Genomic DNA, 20,829 nt, shown 5'->3' on the forward strand with positions numbered 1-20,829 from the left:
GAAATTAGGTTCTTTCTTTAACAGCAGACATCAGCATGCCTCCTCCTCTTATCATCCTGTTTTGAATAAATAAATCCCTGCTTGGCAAGTGCTAAGAAGACAACATTGGACCTCCAGTACAAACAGTAGCTATGAGCTTGTCTACTGCATCTCAGCACCATGGAAGAGCAGAAGTTCAGATGGGCCGACATGGTCAGCATTTCCTACTGATGTGTGTGCCACATGACTCCCCACTCAGCAAAGAGTCACTGCACAATCTATGTCCCATTCTGCCTGGAACTACCCTGTTTGGATCAGACACCAAGCCAGAGACATAGTAACTATAACAAATAAATATAAGGTAGTAAATTCAATAGTTAAAAACTTTGGTCATCATAAGCACTAGTACGGCACCCAGCTGGATACACAAGAGCAAAGCATAGGGACTACCTACTATGTAGGTAGTCAACTGTATCTGGAAAGAGAGAGGCCTCTGGTCACTTGCATACCTCTCACAAAATTTAAAGTTCATATAAGATGTAAGAATGCTCCCCCAACCAACTATCCCTACTCAATTCATACAGTCATGTTTGCTGTCAGAATTCAGCCACTGACAGCTAATGAAAGCACTGACAAGAGCTAAGAGGGCAGACTGGGGTGTGAAATGAAAAGCAGGAACTCAAGATTGCACACAGTCTCTCTACATGCAGTCTGCAGCAATTTCAAACTATGATCTTAAATCAGATTAAGTTAAACCAATACAAATGTTCTGTGAACACATTTGATCGTAATATTTCTGTTTAGTTTCATACGCTTTTGCTTGGTTTTCTTCTCTGGGATAGTTTAATTAAAGTAAGCTTTTTCCTAGAAAAATTATTTCCATCCAGGTGTTCACCAAATATTAAATCACCTTAAAAATACGTACTGAAGCACGTGCAAGTGTGTACAAAGAGAGGCATCAATCACAAAGATATATAAAGCTGTTTTCTTCTGGAAGAAATGGGCAAATATGCTATCTGCAGCACCTTTAATGTAAGTTTTGCATATGAAACAGTTTCAGCAGGTAGTGACCAAATGTGAATAAAGGTCTACGAACACAGATAAAGGACCCCCAGCAGCACAACGTTAACAGGCAACCTTGTTAGCAGGCTCAACAGGGTGCCCAGTGACTAACGGTGCCTGAAGACATCCATTTCTAGGGCCTTCAATCTAACACCTTTCACCGTTACTAAACTCACTTCAATAAAGAAACAAAACTCAATTATAACTTCCACCATCCAAACCAAAAAGAAAAAAATGCCACAGTTTGGAACAGGCTGTGACTGCTGAAGTTACAGAAGTTCATTAAGGACACTGCATACCCAGGCATGCTATTAAAGACCTCGGTATAAAATAAGATGTAACTTCACATTACCTGATTATTTTTTTCATTTTACTTTCTAAAGGCTTGATGTTCAGTATTTCATTTAGTACAATAAAATGTATGTGCTCCAGAGTTGCCTATTGTTGGCTTAAGATGAAATAAAAATATGGGAATTAATTACACAGTCCCTGCTGTCTCTACTCACTGGTGATGAAGAACTAGCACCACCCAAAGTGATGTCTTGTATCAGGCAATCATCCAGCTGTAGACCCAACATTTATTAAAGAAACGGGAAACTGAAATGATACCAGAGGCTATACTTTGAACTTTAGATAAGAAGTGCTATTCAGCTTTAACAGAACTAGGTCTTCTAGGGATGGAGGTGGACTCTGAATTACATGCAGAACTACAGAAAATTTTGGGGAAATCAGGAAAGGCTAAGCTGAATAATTCGCCTTTCCTAGCTGGAATTCTGCAATCTGTCATGATCCAAACACACCAACTCTGCCCCGACCTTTCTGACTCTAAGGAAACTAACAACATGCAGAAATTCAAACATTAAGAGCTTATGTTGTTTATGCATGAGCAGAGTGCTCTACTTCAGAACCATTTTCTAAATAACTTACTAGACAAGCAGCTTGCAAATATAAATGTTTCATTGCTCATCACTGAGATGGAACAAGAGTTATCACAATTCTGGGATAACATGGTCTGCGTTACTGCCTTAATGCAAGCATTCCAGGAGTTTCAAATGATGCTTTAGAACACAAACTTGGGCAAATGGAGGAATTCTAGTTAAAACCATATTTAACATCTCCACCACCTCCAGAAACCTTGCATAATGCATCCCTCTGCAAGGCTAGCAGCAGTTCCCAGCATGCGGGGTTGCAGAATGTGTGAGCCGTGTCACATAGACCCCAAGAGATTCCTCTCTTTATTCAGCTCTAAGGCTTGGCTCTGCCTCCTGACTTTCAGAGGAAATCCCCCACCTCCATCCATGCTTCTCCCCAACTTTGCCCAGACAACTTGCACAGATAAGAAGGCTCCATTATTCCTTCCCTGGGGAAGGTCTCTCTCCCTGCAGAGTTTGCACCTGAACTGCAGTGGAAGAGCCAGAATCAGACAGACACCTTAATTAGCAATACAGACTAATAAAGAACAGAGAAACTCTCTGCCTCAATAACACACTCTTTCTTAATTTTAACACCTGCTTGCTGGCACAAAACCTCCAGAGATTCCAAAACATCCACTGGGGGACTAATTACCTATGATGTATGTGATATAAACCCAAAGTATGTCACTATATTGCATGGCAGAGGGTGCTTTTCCTGCCGCTGGCTTTGGATCCTATTTATCCCGCTACAAAAAGCGGGGTTTGGACAGCGGATCAGCTTTTCTTGTAGTCCTGCAAATGGCAATAGAAAGGCATGGGAATATAGAGGTGCTGTGTACAACATCATACAAATGGTACTGCACCTTCCTTCTCTCTTCTCTAGGCCTGAATTATAAGTCAATTTATGACTGGAAACAGAAAGCAAACATGTCTACATTGGGAATTGTATCGATATAGCTATTAGTAAACTACCAATGCCGGTATCCTGTGCTTTAACAGGAAAAAGTCAAGAATGCAACACTGGCAGGATAGAAGACAGCTGTTCAGTAGGCAGATAATGCTTAGAAATTATATATTCCTGAAACTTAAAATAGATATTCAAGTTTCAAATAAAGGTATCCTTCCTCCTTCTGTGCAAATATTTTCCTGCATAGGATTCTGGGAGCAAACAAGTGTTCATCACCATGGTGCCTCATCATCACTCAACACAGAAGCCAAGATGATTATCTCAGGAGTAGCTGATTTGGTCTCACTAACAGTCCACTCATTGAGCCAGTCTCTGGATTGCAGTCTTTGAATTCAGAGTACCATACACACAAGTTTCTTACCCAAAAAGCAACAAACATACCTGACTTCCAGTCTTGAGTCAAAAAGCACTGAACAACTCCAGAGGTGAACCAAGCCAAGACAATACTGAAAGCGGGACATTCAGTAATGCAGCCCTAATAGCTCGTGTGAAATTCTACAAGGTTTGTTGCTCTAGCACAGCATAAAAAAGCACTAATAAAGACATATGGCTAATCACACTCACAACACAGATTTCCTGTTCAACAGTAGTTTAAAGCTTGAGATCTCATCTCCTCATTGTCAAGATGTCTGGAGGACCAGATTCTGATATCCCAGGGCAGTTTCTTTTCTCAGGTTTAACTGTAATCTACCAGGGACTAGATTAGCATCACTACAAAAAGAAACCAAGAAACACATGCAGAAGTGAATTACTGTAGCTCTTCAAATGCTGGCCCAGAACTGTACAGGCCCCTTTCACTATGATCACGCTAGCATAACGTCCTTCCCTTCCACCCTCTTCATAATTCTGCTTATTTTTCTACATCTGTTCCTTGGTATCCAACACACCCATCCTCTGCTTTACTCTTCCTTTGACACCAACATTGCCCAACCCATTGTATTTTAGTTAGTACTAACCAGTGCTCAAGGCAAGGGATAAAAGCTCTCTTTTTTCATCAGCTTTGTGTGTGGGACTTTAAAGACCATCCCACCATCCAGTTTCAACCAAGCAAGAAAGGAAGTGCACCCATGCAGCAGAGGCTTTGAGTACCTCCAGGAATAGCAGAAGGCTAAAAAGGTAAGCATCTCATAATCAGATTAGTATCTTCTAAGTACCTACACTAAAGAAACATCCTCAGAGAAACAACCTTGTGCCAATAGAGCCATAAACTAGATGGCTGCAGTACACACGCCACAGCAGATTCCAGCTTACTGCACTTCAGGCACTGCCAATTCATGGAACTGCTGAATCAGTCTGCAAATGGATTTTGATTCAAAATTGCAACAAAGCATCGCTGAATTTGAGTGTTTCATCACTGCAGTCCCATACACTTGTTGACTGTATCAGAATAACCAGTTTCTTCAAAATGTAGAGGTTAAGAAAAACACCATCATAAGAAATAACGAGGCTTAATTATAACAGAATTTGGAAAAGAGATCCTTTTATCTCCCTTAGAAAGGCACTGAAGGATAGAAGATGGATAAACAGCACATTCTGATAATAATGAACAAAACCCCAGGTGCCTGCCCAACATTTTAAGGCATTAAGACAACGGTACTGTACTTGTGAGCAGCCTGAAAATTCATCTTACTACAACGCAACATATTCTGCAAGACTTACACAGACTGAAGTGAAGACATATCCGGGGGCATCAAGGTCTAATCAATAGATTTGTATTTGTTAACAGCCTGAAAATTCCTTTTATTCCAGTGTAACATTTTGTGGAAGCCTTAAATAGACCTAAGTGAAGATGTCCTGAGAATGGTGTGTGGTTTTTTCTCACTGACAGCAATAATAAAGCTTCTGTTAGGAAAAAATCCCTGCTGAGTTCAGTATACTGAAAGTTCAGTCTTGAATTTATTGGATCTCTAAACTGCTGCTTGTTCTCCAGAAAACCCTGTTTCTCATTCCTCAAGCACAGCCTATGTCCTTAAAACATATAAAAATTAAAATAGTTTTTCCATTTTCTTCTGGCCTGGTTAGAAGGATTTTAGCTGGAGCATGCCAACGCAAAGAACACAGTTGCCTGAAAAAGCCTTTTAATAGACTTCTAGTATCAATAACATATTTTTCCAGCCCAGAAATACATCCACATATTGGCCCCACCATCATCTTAATTTCCCAGCACTATCTCTCCTCTGCCCTCTCTGTCTTCTAATTACCCAGTTACCACCTTCAGTTTCCTTGACATCTCTACCTCAGATAATGATACCCACTACACTCACTTCAGGTACCCCACAGAGCCCTGGCTTACAGTCTCTGTATCTTCCCTATTCTGATGGTGGACAGTTTAAAATAACACAGTAAGTAAAGTTTTTGTTTGTTTTTTGTTTGGTTTTTGCATGCTTCACAAGTTTTGAGCCCAACGTACTCTCAGTTGTTTCCTCTCCATTTCTCTAACTCTGGACGCTGAAGTATCTTGTGTTTTCATTTTGAAAGGAAACGTGCAAAGCAAACATCTGCAATCCCCTGAATCAAAACCCAAGTTCTTATCTAATGCTTTACTATATAGAGAAATAGAGTCATTTCCAGTTGTTACTTCTGTTCCATAGAAAAGTGCCGACTTCTGCCATCATCACATCCCACAGCCCATTGCATAAGTTTATGTAATTCCAACCAGAGACTAGAAAACCTGCCCCCATGGTTATTCTTCACAGGCTGTTCCAGAAACTCTCTGTTCCCATCACTGAAGTTGTCTTCTACTTCCACCTTTAATTTTGTTACAGCAAATTTATTCAATTTTTTTCTTCTGTAAACAGTAAGCTCAAACAGACCATCTTCCTCACTGCTGCTTATCTCCCTCTTCCCCAACATGGTTCAGACATAAACAGGTTCAAACAAGGATTAAATCAATTCAGAGAGCCATCACTGCCAGCTCTTAAACTTAGGAACTACTGCTCAGAAAGGCTTTAGGCCATGGATAGCTGTAAGCCAGTATAAGCCAGAGTCATATGAGCTCCACACACGTCTTACACCTCGGCCTTAGGCTCCACAATATCCTTTTAGAAATACTCTATTGGGACAGACATGATAGGACTATTTTCTATTTGTACTTGTTTTAAGCAGCATCATTCCTGTCCTTCTCCTGTTCCACGCTGCCAAGCCTCTCTTTTGAAAGATTAACAAACTCATACTATCCTCTCTCAAGACATTCTCATACTTTCCCCATTACCATTGAACTTTCTCCAGTACTCATCCACATCTGACATCTCCGTTCTTGAGCATGGATCACCACAGTTGTCCTCTGCAGGAATATAGTTTCTCTTAGTCATTAGCTGTTTCTTAAATTCAGTTTTTCTTCTATTGTTTTCAACTTCATGGCCTCTGCTCTGTACAACAGCTTTGCGGCTGTTTACTCACTGCTGCTGCTGGTGCAAATCTAATTTTCCTCTGTTCTCCATAGGATTTTCACCATACTGAGACAACACAACTTCATTTCAGTATTGTAACATCATGGACATGCATGCCTGGATGTACATGTCAGCAGTTTTTCATCTCAAATACTGAAAATCACCAGTTAGCAGAGGGTTCTGGTAAAATCCAGAAACAAATAAAGTTATCCTCAGTCTAACTGATCCTCTTCATGAAGTTGTGTCAAAAGAAATCGTTATGACTTAACTACATCCCCCTGAACCAAATGCAACACAGCAACCCTTGCTTAGTCATAAAAAGGTCGCAACAAAGCAAAAGTGTCAATGATGCAATTACCTGAATGCCGTAAACTGTAAAGATCACCTTGGAACCCTCAAAGACAAATCCACAAACACGGAGCAACTGAGGAACAGAGATTTTTCACCAGTATCAGCTGTGTCTGACAAGTAAGCCACTGCAAATAGCCCCTAACTATGACTGATTTAAAACTCTGCTCATATCAAAAATAAAGCACAAAAATATCCATTTGGGGTTTTAAGATAAGCCATAAGGAAAAATACCCTTGCTAGATCAGCCAGCCTGGTTTTCCTGAACAGCTAGAGCCTGAGGCAGATACAAGATCTGTTTATATTCCTATAATTGCTGACATGGATTTGCAATAAATCTGTTTGTACTTCATAAACTTTTCTGATTTCTTAGACATAGTCCATCAAGCTATAATGCTAAGAAAATCCAGAGTGAACAGAAACAGCCCCACATTCCTACTCAAGATTTAACACATATGGCAGAAATTTATATTCCATTTAGACTGAGATATTTTGCTCTCAAGCAAGAACATGAATTTGAGAGCAAATTAAGAAACTTTTCTCAAGAAATAAAAATAACTGGGTCCAACCAGATGCCTAAATTAGTAATATTTCCCTCTTTATTTTTTTTTCTTTAATTGAATTCTTTTTAAATTTCTCCATTGTTCGTGTAAGGTCTCATTTATTCTGCAAAGTTCCAGCTCTTTGAAGAGCTCTTCTGTAAAGAAAGGGCTTAGGTGTTCAACACTGCAGGAAAAAAAAAACCAATCAAATAAACAGAAAATCTAGTAGAAAGACAAAATACTGTCCATATGCTCAAACAACACCTTCCTATCTGCCCCAGCACCTCTGCTAACTCAGACGCAGGTCTACAAAGTGATTCAGCCATGAGACCTTACTGTTAAAAAGACAAAATGCCTTCCCAACCTGCACTTGGTACAGAGAATCCAAGCTAAGTCCTATGCACTCTATCCCCTAAGCAGGAACCCAATGCTGCTCTTCAGAGCTTAGAACAGTGTAATAGACTCATGGTTGAAACAAGCAACCTGACCAGGATACCAGGGCAGGAGGGACAAAATGAAAGTCAGAGTACCCAGCCTAGTACCCTGTTCACTCACTGCCTCTCTTCCAGGCAGCGTATGTTAGCAAACACACCACTTGAGCTGACACAGAGAGATTAAAAGTTACATGAGTTAAAACAAAGAAAGAGTGAAAAGTCAAGAATTAAACCTTCTTTTAAAGCACACCAAGCATGATGTTGTAAAGAAGTCCTCCAGCCTCAGTAGAGCTGCCTGTGTCCACAGGGCAGTGGGGGTAAGTTTAGCCCAATGACACCTTTCAAGAAAATACAGTCATTTGAACAAATGCAGCTTCTCTTATCCCTGAGGGATCATTTATACACTTAGAAAAGCTCTGGTCCCACTTTTGGAACAGCTGCACTCCACTGGACACTACTCACTCTGTAAGCAGTCAGCGTTGAGCAAGTCTTGGCACTTCTCATGGCACTTGACTCCACATTCTCCGCAGCGCATTCCCTGCCGTGCAATACCCCACAGCAGCCCCTCACATTCATAGCAGTAGGTAGGGGTTGTGGCTGTCCACACCTCAAAGTTGTGCGGGGTTGTACAAGAGATAGGGTAAATTAAGGCTTGCAAGGTCTTCTTATAGACATGAGATTTCTGAAAGGCAAGGGCATACATAAAACAACATCCAGGAAGGTTACTGAACCTATTTTTGCTGGTTAACACAGAAGTTACAAGGGGAAAGACATGAGCAGTGCAATAAATCTACACACTTGAGGTAGCCAAATTTATCAAACTTTTACAAGCAGCAGCAGAGGACACCCTTCCAAAAATGTTTCTCCAGATATTTAAAAAAGTGGAGGAAATAGAAGAAAAGAATTAATGTTTGTGGATAAAGAATATCTTGTGTAAAGTAAACTTCACTCACTGTCCCCCATGGCAGATACTGCAGAAGGAAATAGTAAGTTTACATTTTTCAGGATCATATTGAGACAGTAAATGTTATTTTTTACAATGTTTGGTTTCTTTAAACAAATGATACAAGAAGCTTTGAATCTATATTTTTAGACACCTGTGAACCTGGCTCTGCATCCCAGAGTGCCACACTTCCTCAACGTGCTTACTAAAAGCTAACAGGAGCCAAGCAATTCTCCCACTTACCAGCTCTTCATCTTTGAGAGATGTTCTAGTGGCCATTGCTGAGGTAATTCCGGCTTTCCGGGACTGAACCAGTGACTAAGAAGGAAGAAAGTTTGTTATTCACCACTAGTATTCAGAAGTGCACTGGCAATACCTGCCCAGAGATGTGACCAAAGGGACTCTGTCACACCAGACACCAAACCATCAGTCTGTCACATTCAAGTTGGTTTCTTAAATGATAGCTCACATCTTAGAAGAGTCAAGTGCATACTCTGAAAGGTCTCTAACTTGCTTCCATCTGCCCACAACTGCCAACAGTTGCCAACAACATCATTTACACTCAGGTAAAATTTTGTTTTTCTCTGTCAAGAACTGTTAATGAAACCTTGGTTCACATCTCCTCTTCTATGTTCTGGCAGCAATGGTAGTTCTGTTATTGACTAAGGCCACTACATGGGGCTCAGTCTTCTATATCTAACTTGATTCATATCCAGAAGGAGATTATTTCATCAGTCTTACAACACGCACAACACCCCCAAACATGACAGTGAAAGGGTTATAAATATACAGGGTAACAACAGAACAGAGTGGGTTGGGAGCACAGGTTTGAATGTGCTGGTGTATCACATTCATTGGCCATCACTGAACACAATGAACAACATTTTCCTCTCAAAAACGCTTCTTTCACATCATGCCAACATGAAGTTCTGCAGCCGTGGACAGCACAGGGCAGTGCCTTCACAGCACCTCACACTGGCATGTAAAGGATTTCTTCAGCAAGCCATTCCAGTTTGATGAAGGCAGAGAAGGAAATTCAAGTTAGCAACATCTGCTTCGAAATCATCTAACCCTATCAGAAACCTCTGTTTATGCTCTGCTTTATGCTGTTTGAAGACAAACAGCAGAAGTTCATTTGATCAGTGATGGGCAGAACCGAGTGCTAACATATACATGCACTGCAATACTGCAGGTACAAAATAAAAAGCAAAGAAATGCAGGGAAAATAAGGTAAAACGATTTTTGTTTTGGCGAAGACTTGGTGGATAGTTGTTAGCTCCACTTACCATGGCCTGTGGAGAGAGAGAATGAAAGCATACAAAGGAAGTAACACAAGTTAATGCCATTATTGCAAAGATTTAAGATATAACCAGTTGGTAAGACATGTATTAATTTTCCCATGCGTAAGCTGGCAGAAGAATTGCATGCACCTTTTCACACGAATTACAGGATATAGAAACTTTGGTCTTTCAGCTGTTACAGCATTTCTCTCACATATGAAATTGCTACGTGTACTGAACACAGCCAACAGAAAACCATTTGTCCTGCAGAAGCCTTATTTCACCGCATCGCACAAGCATATGAAACTTGTCCTCATTACTCGCTTGGTTCTTTTGCTTCCTCAGTGCAGAAGCCTACTGGCAATACTGCAAATAGCTTTAAAAATTCAAGCACATATGCTCGTTTATCTATCCTCTGAAATTCCAACCTTCTGGTAAGTTGACAAACCTCACATGGACATTAGAAATTTCACTAAAGCATGTGATTTTTAGAAAAACGTTTTAAAATAACGCAGCCCTAAAAATAATCAAATATTCTGTGTAGAATAAAAAGAACATGAAAAATATCTTAATTCTGCCAAATGAATGAAACTGTCTACAAAACCGTAGCTTGTTCTCACTGACTTTTTTCCAAGCCCAACTTCTAAGTCTTTAGTGGAAGAAATAATTTAACAAAACAGGAAACCTTCAGCTTCTTAAGTGACAATGAATGTTACCATATGTCAAAATCGGTTGTGTGGCTAAAGAAAAACAAATCTCTTACCAGATCACTGACAAGTGGAATTGGCTTTTTTTTGCGCAGATCGGGCATGCTATCGATGCCATAGAGACCACCTGCAGGCCTGGAAATTCAGGACAAGGAAAAAAAGATTAAAAATCTCACCAGTAGTGAGAGACAGTAAAGAGATGACAAAAAAGTTTCCTTAAAACATCAGTCTCCTTGATAATATCATAGTCGATGAGAATGGGAAGAATCAGTTCACTGCAAATGCAATTCGAAAATAAACCAAGGTTGTTAACACACTTGAAAAAGCTCGTTTTCCTATTTTCACTTCTGAGGTCTGAGCTAGGTCAGAGTAGGCTGGGCATGTGCTTGCAAGACCACCAGTGCTTCAGAGTTACAGATCTGGCAAAAATACTTACCCAATGGCAGAACCAGATCTCCCTGGCAGTAATTCACATGCAGCTTAGTCTGTAGTAACTGAGCTGCACACCTCTGCTTTCAAAAGAACGTTTGGTTTCTTAGGGAGAGCTCAGTTTATAGTTTACTACTGGCATTCACTGCCATGGCAGCAAAGATTTTGGTAATTTGAAAACATCCTGTCTCCAGTCTTTCTCCATCCCCTTTCTTTCCATTCAATTAATTTAGGGTTCTGGGGTGAGGAAGGAGATGATGTACTGGAGCAAGTAAAATAAACCAGAAGCTAACACTTAAGAAAGTGTAAAGTTAATGCTAAAAATGATTGTTTATCTTCTTCACACACGACAATCCAGATGTTCCTGCCTGGTGGTGGTGGTTGAGAAGGGACCATGTCAAAGTGATCAGCCCAGAGTGGCAGGATGCTGCTATCTATCATTTAACTCTAGGCTAGAACATTCTAGGCTTAATCCTGGCCTTTGAGGTCCATATAATTATTAGGAAAAGCCTCACATCTGAAGAGAAAGGAGATTTTTTCTATTTCTATAAAATTGCGGTGCTTAAGCCATGCAGACCTCTTCACACAAGAGCTGCCATTTGCTGGTGGATGTAGTGGTGGAGCAAAAGGACCATTATCCCAGCAACACTCAGAACCTGCTAAAATAAAACACTCTAACCTTCTGACATGACCAGTCTGGATAACTGTATCTGGATTCTGCCATTCACTGCTAACACCACATGGATGTAAGCCTATGCTTGAAGAAGATCTGTTACTTCAGCTTGAAGACCCCCAGTAAATCATAGAACACCAGGTTGGAAGGGACCTCAAGGATCATCTTGTCCAATGTTTCCAGGCAAAGCATGACCTAGACTAGATGTTCCAGCCAAACCTTAAAAGTCTTTAATGTTGGGGAATCCACCACTTCCCTAGGGAAACTATTCCAATGGCTGATTGTTCTCACTGGGAAAACTCTTCCTCTTGTGTCCAGTTGTAATCTCCCCCGGACCAACCTCCCATCTCCACATGGCTTTCATGCCTTGCTAACACTAAGAACATGGTTCCCAAGGCCTTTTTCTTGGCTACAGAGACTGTAAAGGAACCTTCTGCTTCTATCCTTACCCACTCGTTTTCACCCACATCATGCTGGCTTACACCTTTTTGCAGCTGTGAGAAACTGGCTCTTTTAACCTGCATATTCTGTTGATTTGGTACACCACACCCAGCTAAATGCTCTAGGACACCACAACTACAGGAAGGAGTAGTATGGGACAAGCTGTTCTTACTGCAATAAAAGACACACATGGAACTATCCTTTAAATCAATTTAGGAAACTGAATTGCCTCTACAAATTTGCACATCATAAAAATTGGGAGGCTGGTAAGTGACAAGATGCAACTTGTACTCCTCAGCAAGCAGCACCTACTCAAACCCTCTCTGAATACAGCCAGAAGTCAAAAAAACCCTACTCAGGATGACCAAACCTATATTATAGAAGACCATGCTCTAGGGTGGGCAAGGATGCCAGGGTACAACCTAGCACATGAGAGGGAAACAGTCTGTTATATACAAGAACATGCCATAGAGCTAGAATGGTAAAGTGACTTTCTTGTAGGAGGGTGACATGTCCGAGGCTCAGCTGAGCTGATAGCTGCTGCTGGCTGAAGCCTGGTGGGAAGGTGACCAGTCACCAGCAACCGCATGAACAGCATTAGCTCTCTGTGCACCATGAGTCACATCTGCACCATGTTCGCCTCTCCATGCTCCTACATGGTAAACAGAAGCCTCCCGCAGTCAGCTGGCACAGCTGGGGATGGAAGGCAAACTTGGATGTGAGGAAGGTGGACATTTACAGCAGTTAAGTACAACTACTGGAATCTTCGGCCAAGAATTAGAGCAGTTTTCCAACGCTGGAAATCCTTACAGCAAGGCTACATAGTGTTTTTACTAAAGGCTTCCCTCATTTCCGATAGAGAATTGCAATAATCCCTTCTGATTTATTATAGAAAGCATAGGCAAAATACAAAGGGAGAGTCTGTAAACTGAAAAGAAGCAAAAAGATGGTCGCAAGCGAAAATCTGGCTCCTGACAGAAGTCAACAGCACAGCTGGGAATTTACACTTCTTTTCCAATGACTTTTTTTTTTTTTTGTTTTATCCTAATTCAGTTGAAAGGAACCTGTGATACTCTGACATTTCCAAGGAAAGGAAAACATATAAATTGCATGGTCTGTAAATTCAAGATGAGCCTGAACAAGTTATTGTGCTTGAGAAATAGTCTAGTTAGATGTCTGGCTTGTTGCAAAATACTCAGACTGAGTTTTATGATAGAACCAGTTGTAAGCCAGACTGTTAGAGAACAAGCACATTTGAAAGATGCTTGTATTCACTTACTGTATCCTAGTACCCATGTAGTTATACATTCAGATGACCTGCTTTTAGCTTCTCAGTATCAAAATCAAAAAGAATTCTCAGCAACAATTCTTAAGATTCAAATTTATTCAAAATAACATTATATATTATATATAATATTCAAAATTATTCAGCCTATGGTTTCAGCTACCTCAGTCTCTTTATTCAAACACAATTTCTACTTTGCTTAACAAAATTGGAAGTGTTCGCACAGACAGAAGTACTGTCAGTGCCTCAAATATGCACTCTGGAGCTTTATACGTAATAGGGTAACTATCCTCTTCAATGCATGTAATATTTATGGCATTATTACGGAGTGCTGTATTGAAGAGTGAATAGCATTTCTGTATGAAAACATGATTTGCACTAGTAAATAGAATACACAGATATGAGATACCACATCCAGATACTGATCGGTAATACCAACTCTACTTGGTTTTGAAGCTATCTCTCCAAAGCCAGCAACTGTAGATAGGGAACTACTGTTGCATTATGCTAAAAGTGAAAATAGCTTGAAGCATGTATTCATCTTTTAATGCAAGTTTTATCATATAGATGCTTCCATTAAATTTTGAAACTTTAAGGAAGCAAAGGTGGTTTGCAGTGACAGAAGATGATTACTTCCTTCAAAGGATACTCTAATCTTCATATGAAAGAGAACACCAAACCTAAATGCTTTAATGTCCTTTGTGGCTAATAAGCCACAACGTAGCTAATGGTGCAATTAAAGGGTCACCACCCACAACCACCTCCTCTGTAAACCCCCTGCATGCGCTGACACAGCAAATAAGCTGAACTTTTGTCAAAACTACATTAGCCAGACTGTTTTATCTCACATAGAAAGGGAAAATTACCAGACTAGAGCAAACCTTGCCTTGAACTGACAAAACACATTTTTAAGTATTTCAGGACTGCACGTGTATTCATCTTTCAGGCTGGGAAATCATTCTGCGTGCGTGAACCAATAAACTCAGTACATTGTCTCCTCATTAAAGCACAAGAAGGTGCTGTTGATAGTTAGAATAAATCACTGTCTTCTGCCTCTGCTAATTGCCAGTTCTCTAGGAACCTGCTCACTGAAGTCCCAGGCTCCTTAGGAAAGCATGGGGTTGCTAGGCAGCTCCAGGCATCCGCAGGTGTGGAGGATGCTTAGTGGGAATACCAACATCTCATAGAACAATGACTCCAAAAGCAGAAAGCCGTATAATGAAGCCTCTGATTTAACTTTGCATTTTATTAAGGAAGCTGCCTTCAGTAGTTTGAGAATTAACTTATGCATGTAGCAAGCCAACCTCTTGCTGAGATTTCAGGGCAAATCTGCTGCTACATCAGCTCCTAATGAGTGCACCACCACCAAACCGTATCACCCTCATCGCGTACAAGGCACATAACCTAGCAGCGTGTAAAATGTGTCACGGTCTTTTTTTGTCACAGTCTTTTTTTATCAGAGAGGATTCTAGGGAAGGAAGTTCCCATGCTGGCACCTATTATGCAGAGTGTCATGGTAAAATTACAATCAGAATTTGTCTGCTTCATTTGCTGCGAGTAGCATGTTGCTGAGAGAACGCATGGCCTCTCACTCTCACCTGTGCAAAAGAGGCATGATAATCACAGCAATGATTCCAGACTTACAATGATCACATAAATCACTGCAAAGACAGAAGACTTCCCCAGAGCTACTTTAGTCTTCTAGAAAGACACAGCAATATATTTCTGAGCTACTCTCTCCCTTCCCTGGAGCCAACAGTGACTGATTAAGGAAAAACGATTTCATCTAGACCACCCTGTGGTGCTCAGTAAGGATTATTTAATACTGCTGCCATGTTTAAGATTACACATAACATGTTCTTAAACACAGATCTCTTAAAGAGCTGTGCAACCCACCTCCAGCTGTTTAAGAGGAGACTCTGAAATACAGCAGCAGCCTGACCCTAAATGAGGCATGGCCACTTGATTAATCCTGAAATCAGCCATCAAAAACATATTTTACTTAGATTGAACCACAGACCTCAAAGTACACTGTAGTAATAAACACAAAGAAACAAGGTCCCAAAATACCACTTACCCTCCTTTGAGCCAGGGTGGTTTTGATGGATCAGCCTCATCTTGACCCTTAAATGGGGAAAAGAACAATATGAAATTAGTTTCTCAAAACCCCAGAGAAAGTGTTCAGATTATATTCTGAGGAAAGGATAACAGACCACACTGCATGCAGGCAAATGCATACAGAAACTTGTTCAAGCACCTCCGATGACCAACATGTCAGGGTAAACCATACAGACACAGACAGGCTATGCGATTTCACTGAACACCTAAGACTGGAACCTGAAGAGCCTGTTCAGTGCACCTCCTCTCTCAAAAGACCAACTTTTGCGTTTTTTTTTCAAACTGAACAAAACCATTAACTATTGGAGAGCTCCTGTTACTACAGCTCACCACTTACGTGAACATGGTCATAATGAAGATGTTATGAATTAAAAGCAACAGTACGAAATGCACAAATGACTGATCAACATGAAACTTTGCACAGACACTGGTGAGCTTTGCTCGTGCTCAAATGCAAAGACTCGTCAGCCCCCTAAGCAGGAAGATCCCATTGCAGCTCCACACATCCATATGCAAGTATTTAACTTTCCAAGAGGTGTGAAACAAGGGCCGTTGCTTGCAAGATGATTGCAGGTGAACTGGGATCTCACAGTATAATCGAAAACACCACAGCCTGCAACTATGAGGATTAATATTCATGAATTTAAACCATGTTCTTATGTTCATATTCGTAACAATATTACGTTCATTTGTTTACAGAACGATGTTTTGTTTCTTTGAAAATCTTCAGTGCTAAGAAGTGCTTAAACAATTGCAAAATGCCTGGAGGAAACAAAAGGTTTTGAGTAAGGGGAAGATGGTTTACCTATAACCAGAAACCTCTTTGCTCCAGCTTACAGTTTACAAATTCTCCTGCACTCCCTGAGATAAAAGCTGTTTTCAAACAGGACTGAGCAAGACACACTGCTAATAGCTAACACCCCGACCTCAGATAATCATGTCTGCCAACAGTATGAAAAGACTGCAAGTTGTACCCAATGGAAAACAAAGTATTTTATAACCTGAGAATTGTAACGTAAGAAAGAGGTATGGGGCAGGAAATAAGCTCCAGCTTTATGCAAGATAAAAGAACAAAACGAAAGCTTCTATTTGATGTCTCAGTCTGTACAGCACCAGAAGTCCAAACTTTCAGTTAGTTCCAAAACTCCAGGTCTAGGCAAATCTGAAGACTACATAGTTTTTATTATTTTAAACAGGTATGAACAACATGCCATTATCTGTAATTGAATGGACACTCCAGCTTTTCTACATGATCACACAGGAGCCCAGACCCATGGTCCAACACAGCCAGAGCAGCACACCAGGGCCAGGCTCTACCCATCTCCATTCCAAACTGTGCTTCCAAAACCCCTTAGCCTGAAACCTGCATTTCTCCCAGACGGATTTGAACCAACTGCTGGTCAAGAGAAAAGATTTCATGAAGTAAATGCAACCAGATCCTTCAGAGCACACAAGGGAGGACATCTTTACCTTCACCTTTGAACACTTGGAAGAGCTGTGGCTAGAAAGCAACCCTAAAATGGAGCAACGTTTTATACTGGACTGAGCTTAACACCAGTCAGTTCAGCTATACTCAATGGCAGAGAATGAGAAATACAAACATGGCAACACTTACTAGCACATGCAATTAGTGTAACAGGGTTTTCAATCAGTTTATCTGAGAAACTCTAAGTATAAGCAACCAATATTTAAGACATTAAAGTACCACAAATAGCATGGGCAATAATGCAGCCTAGAGACCACAAGAGCATCAAGAGCTCTGTTCAAGGGAAGAAGATCCAGGGAAAGTTGTTTACCTAACTGAGTAATAACCATTTCCTACAGGCAACCATGAGTCAATGGAGAACAGCTGGGAGTGTGGATGAAAGGAAGAGCAGAAAACATGATCAGGAAACAAACCTCCATCATCTCCCCGATTTTGAGACATGCCAAGTAAAAATTACCAGGAGTCCAGATAAACTGTATTTGTGCTCATTTATCTTAATTACTTTTGCCAAGCCTTTTAGACCTACAAATAAAAAGAAAACAAGAGAAGAGAAAGAGCTTCTCTAGGGTACAACCGCACAAACCAAAAGAGCGAGCTTTCAGTAAGTGACAGTATTGATGCAGGAGCAAGGCAGGTGATGGTTGTGTGTAAATAGGAGTTACCACCTGCTGAAAGTAAAGTAAAGAGATAATTTGCTCCAGACAGCATCCTCCCCGAGAAAACGCCAGGAGAAGCAGCACCTGACTTCCATCAAACGAGGGCTGACGCTTTCAGACTATAGAAGAGCCAATGCAGCACCCACAGTTAAGGCGTGGGGGAAGGAGGGAAATGTGATCTAGACTAGTGTAGGCTCATTATTGGCTTCAGCAGCTTGAAAGGCTTTAGAACAAACATGAAGGAAAGAATTAACATGGAGGCAATTGGAAAACAGGAAAAAAATGTAATACATGGCACATCAGTTTTGAAAACATGGGGGTTTTGTTCAACGAAGAAACTATTTTGCTTTACACTGTAAAATTAATTATCAACTGAATTTTCATTTCAACAAAAAACTTTTGATGCAGTGCCATGTGACGTTAATAAGGCCGGATAAGCTGAGAAGGAGTGGGGAGATTTAGGGTGGATAAACAAGTAACTGTAACTGAGCCAGCCACGGACAACGCAATAAGGATGCTAGTGGGAGTAAGCAGGATCTGCTGATAAAATCTGCTGATGACAAACACAGGAGAATTATTGATACAGAACTCAGATGGTGAGTGGAAAGAACTGATGGCAGCAAAGATTGCAACAACAGAGGATCAAACATGGTAGAAATGGCAAGGTCAGAGCCCCAAAGCCTGTTGTGAATTTGACCACGTAAGAGGTGTCCCTCAACAGAATAAAGCACATAACAATGAACATTACTTCTAGTCATCACACTGGCAATAAGCCACTATGATATATGAGCCATGTAAGGAGAGAACATAATCCATAGAGTATGTCTAGTGGAATGTCTCTATAGAAGTAAAACCATAAATGCCTCTGTAATGTGCTGGCAAGACTCCTTTGGAAAGGTATATACCATCTTTATATTCTGTATCAAGGTAAAAAGAATTCACAAAGGAAAATGGCAAAGCAGCATGAGGATGTAAACACAATACTATAGAAGGAGACCAGGACAGCTTGCTTACTCCAGCAAAAGGGACTTTTTTCTGTGCTTATTCAATAGACATACTGTATGGAACAACTGCAGCTAAATATAAATGGAGGATGAAAATTCAAAGGTGTCTCACCATGATAGTCTAGCAGTAGCCTTTCAAAAAGAGAAGAAGACACCAAACCTAACCAGTTTTAAAGAAGAGAGTTGGGCAGTTTATATATGAGGTAGTGGCACAGTATCACAGTGGCAGAGGGCTGGCAGTCACCAAGAAGTCCTCTGCAGGCCCTTGTTGCACCAATTCATATAGTCAAAGAACCAGAGGCTGAATTACCTACAAGTTGGCATGAGTGTTAACAGGGTCCAGCCACCTCTGTGAGTGCCAGTTCAACAAAATAATCCATAGTTTACACCACTGTTGTGGGTAGAAACACTGCATGTATCCCTATTCATTTAAAGAAGGCAAATGGCAATGCTGTTCAGATGGATTTGCTGCAGCTGAGAAGCTCCCCACCTTCTGAAGGCAGGACCCAGGAGGGCTCTAGTACATGCTCTGGATCTTGTCATCAGCCATGGATCTGCTTAAGTTCAGCCCCTGACAACAGTATGGCTCGCTCAGAGCCTGGGCAAGCAAACAACAGGCAGATGAGAACAACACTGGAGCAACTGTGAGAGTTTTTACCACTGTCCTTCCCAAAACAAATGGGAGGGCAAAGGGAAAGTAAACACATTTAACACCTAGACATCCACATGCTGTATGCCACAGAAAGTGTTTTGCTGGTTTATGCTTCGCTTCTCTGCACAGATCTGTCACTTGATCTCCCCTTGAAAGCATCCAGAGCAGTCTGAATCTGAAATTAATTATTTAATCTTAATTTTAATCTTAATTTTTAATAAGTAAGCACATAAAGCAGCACTGATAAGATGGAGAAGTGAACATGTAAACAAAATAGCCCATCACATCTCTATTCAATTTTGTTTTATTTCTGATGCTGATGGATGACAGTTTTACACCTACTGCCCAACAAATACCTTCAGCTGGGAAAGTGCTTGTCACCGTAATAATGCAGTATATCCAGTCGCAGTAAAGCATGCTGCAATGAGTGGCTGAAAGGCCTTCTCCAAGTAATTAAAGTTTCTTATCAGGCAAGAACCAGTTAGCAAAATAATGCCTGTGACAAAGTAGCAAAGATTAATACCCTGGATTAAACAAGTCAACAGACGTGATCATTTAAGGCACAGTATTCAGTGATAGAGAAGGCAATGTTTGGCGAAGCCTCAAAATGAAACAAATAGGAGTTTTTACTTAGCAAAAGCAGCAGCTAGGCTTACAAGTAATGTGAGAAGTTATTTAACCAAGCTGCAATTTGTAAATTTCACAGTTTGTCTCATACACAAGATGTTTTAATGTGCAGAACAATTACATACTTCTGTAGAGGAGGAAGTCCATAAAATGGACTGGGGCATAAAATAAATAAACGAATAAACAAATCACCAGGTCTGGAGCAGCACAAGGAAAAGGAAGAACATCCTAAGCTCTGTTAGCCCTCTCCATGTAAATCCATCCCCCCACATAAAAGGCTTTCTCACAATGTAACTTTCCATCACATTTAAGTACTGTATTGAGCACATTATCCTCCTAGATAAAAAACAGATGTAAACCGTGCAAAGCTGCTTTGTTTAAACAGAAAGAAAATACTAATAACGATTTTTTATTTGTTTTGAAAATCATCCTAGCTTGTTTTCAGATACCATGCTTCATTATTAAACCTCAAAGGCCTCAATTTAGCTATAGATTAATCTGAATCAGGCTAAAACAAGGAGCAACTGTTTCACTGTCTAAATTAAACTTCTGGTCATGCCTAATTAGACCATTTCTTCAGGGGTATTAGCAGAATTAGTCTGAACTGAATCATCCCAATTAGACTAGTCAGTCTTGTAGTTCAATGTCTTCATTGACCGAGTACACTATGTTCTACATGGAATCCAAAGCTGCAACAAGCCAAGGGATTATTTGAAATTCATTCTACATTCCATATTCTGCAAGAGAGTCAATTTAGATAATTACTGAAGAGCCCCAAAGGAAGCTCCTTCCACCTGATATTATCTTCCAGTACCAATTTTCCAGCTGCCAGATGAGCAGCTTTAAAGGAGGCTGCGGTGTTTTTGCACTGAAGTCAGAAGAAGATGGAACTT

General features: G+C 40.5%; 1 protein-coding gene across 11 annotated transcripts in view; it reads right to left on the bottom strand.

Annotated features, from left to right (window-relative positions):
• Window positions 1-20,829, bottom strand: part of UNC13B (unc-13 homolog B) — a 212,451-nt gene that overhangs the window by 73,169 nt on the left and 118,453 nt on the right. For 7 of the 11 annotated variants that reach the window (XM_030512440.2, XM_030512437.2, XM_030512439.1 and 4 more), the window contains 5 exons: window positions 15,471-15,517; window positions 10,622-10,700; window positions 9,865-9,870; window positions 8,822-8,896; window positions 8,098-8,317 (listed from right to left, as the gene is read on the bottom strand). In XM_030512440.2, the coding sequence (XP_030368300.1) occupies window positions 8,098-8,317; window positions 8,822-8,896; window positions 9,865-9,870; window positions 10,622-10,700; window positions 15,471-15,517 (427 nt within the window). The remainder of the gene's footprint in view (window positions 1-8,097; window positions 8,318-8,821; window positions 8,897-9,864; window positions 9,871-10,621; window positions 10,701-15,470; window positions 15,518-20,829) is intronic. The other 4 variants (XM_030512441.2, XM_030512438.2, XM_030512432.1 and 1 more) reach the window with 1 other exon arrangement.

Source organism: Strigops habroptila, chromosome Z, assembly GCF_004027225.2.
Source record: "Strigops habroptila isolate Jane chromosome Z, bStrHab1.2.pri, whole genome shotgun sequence".
NCBI classification, from domain to species: domain Eukaryota; kingdom Metazoa; phylum Chordata; class Aves; order Psittaciformes; family Psittacidae; genus Strigops; species Strigops habroptila.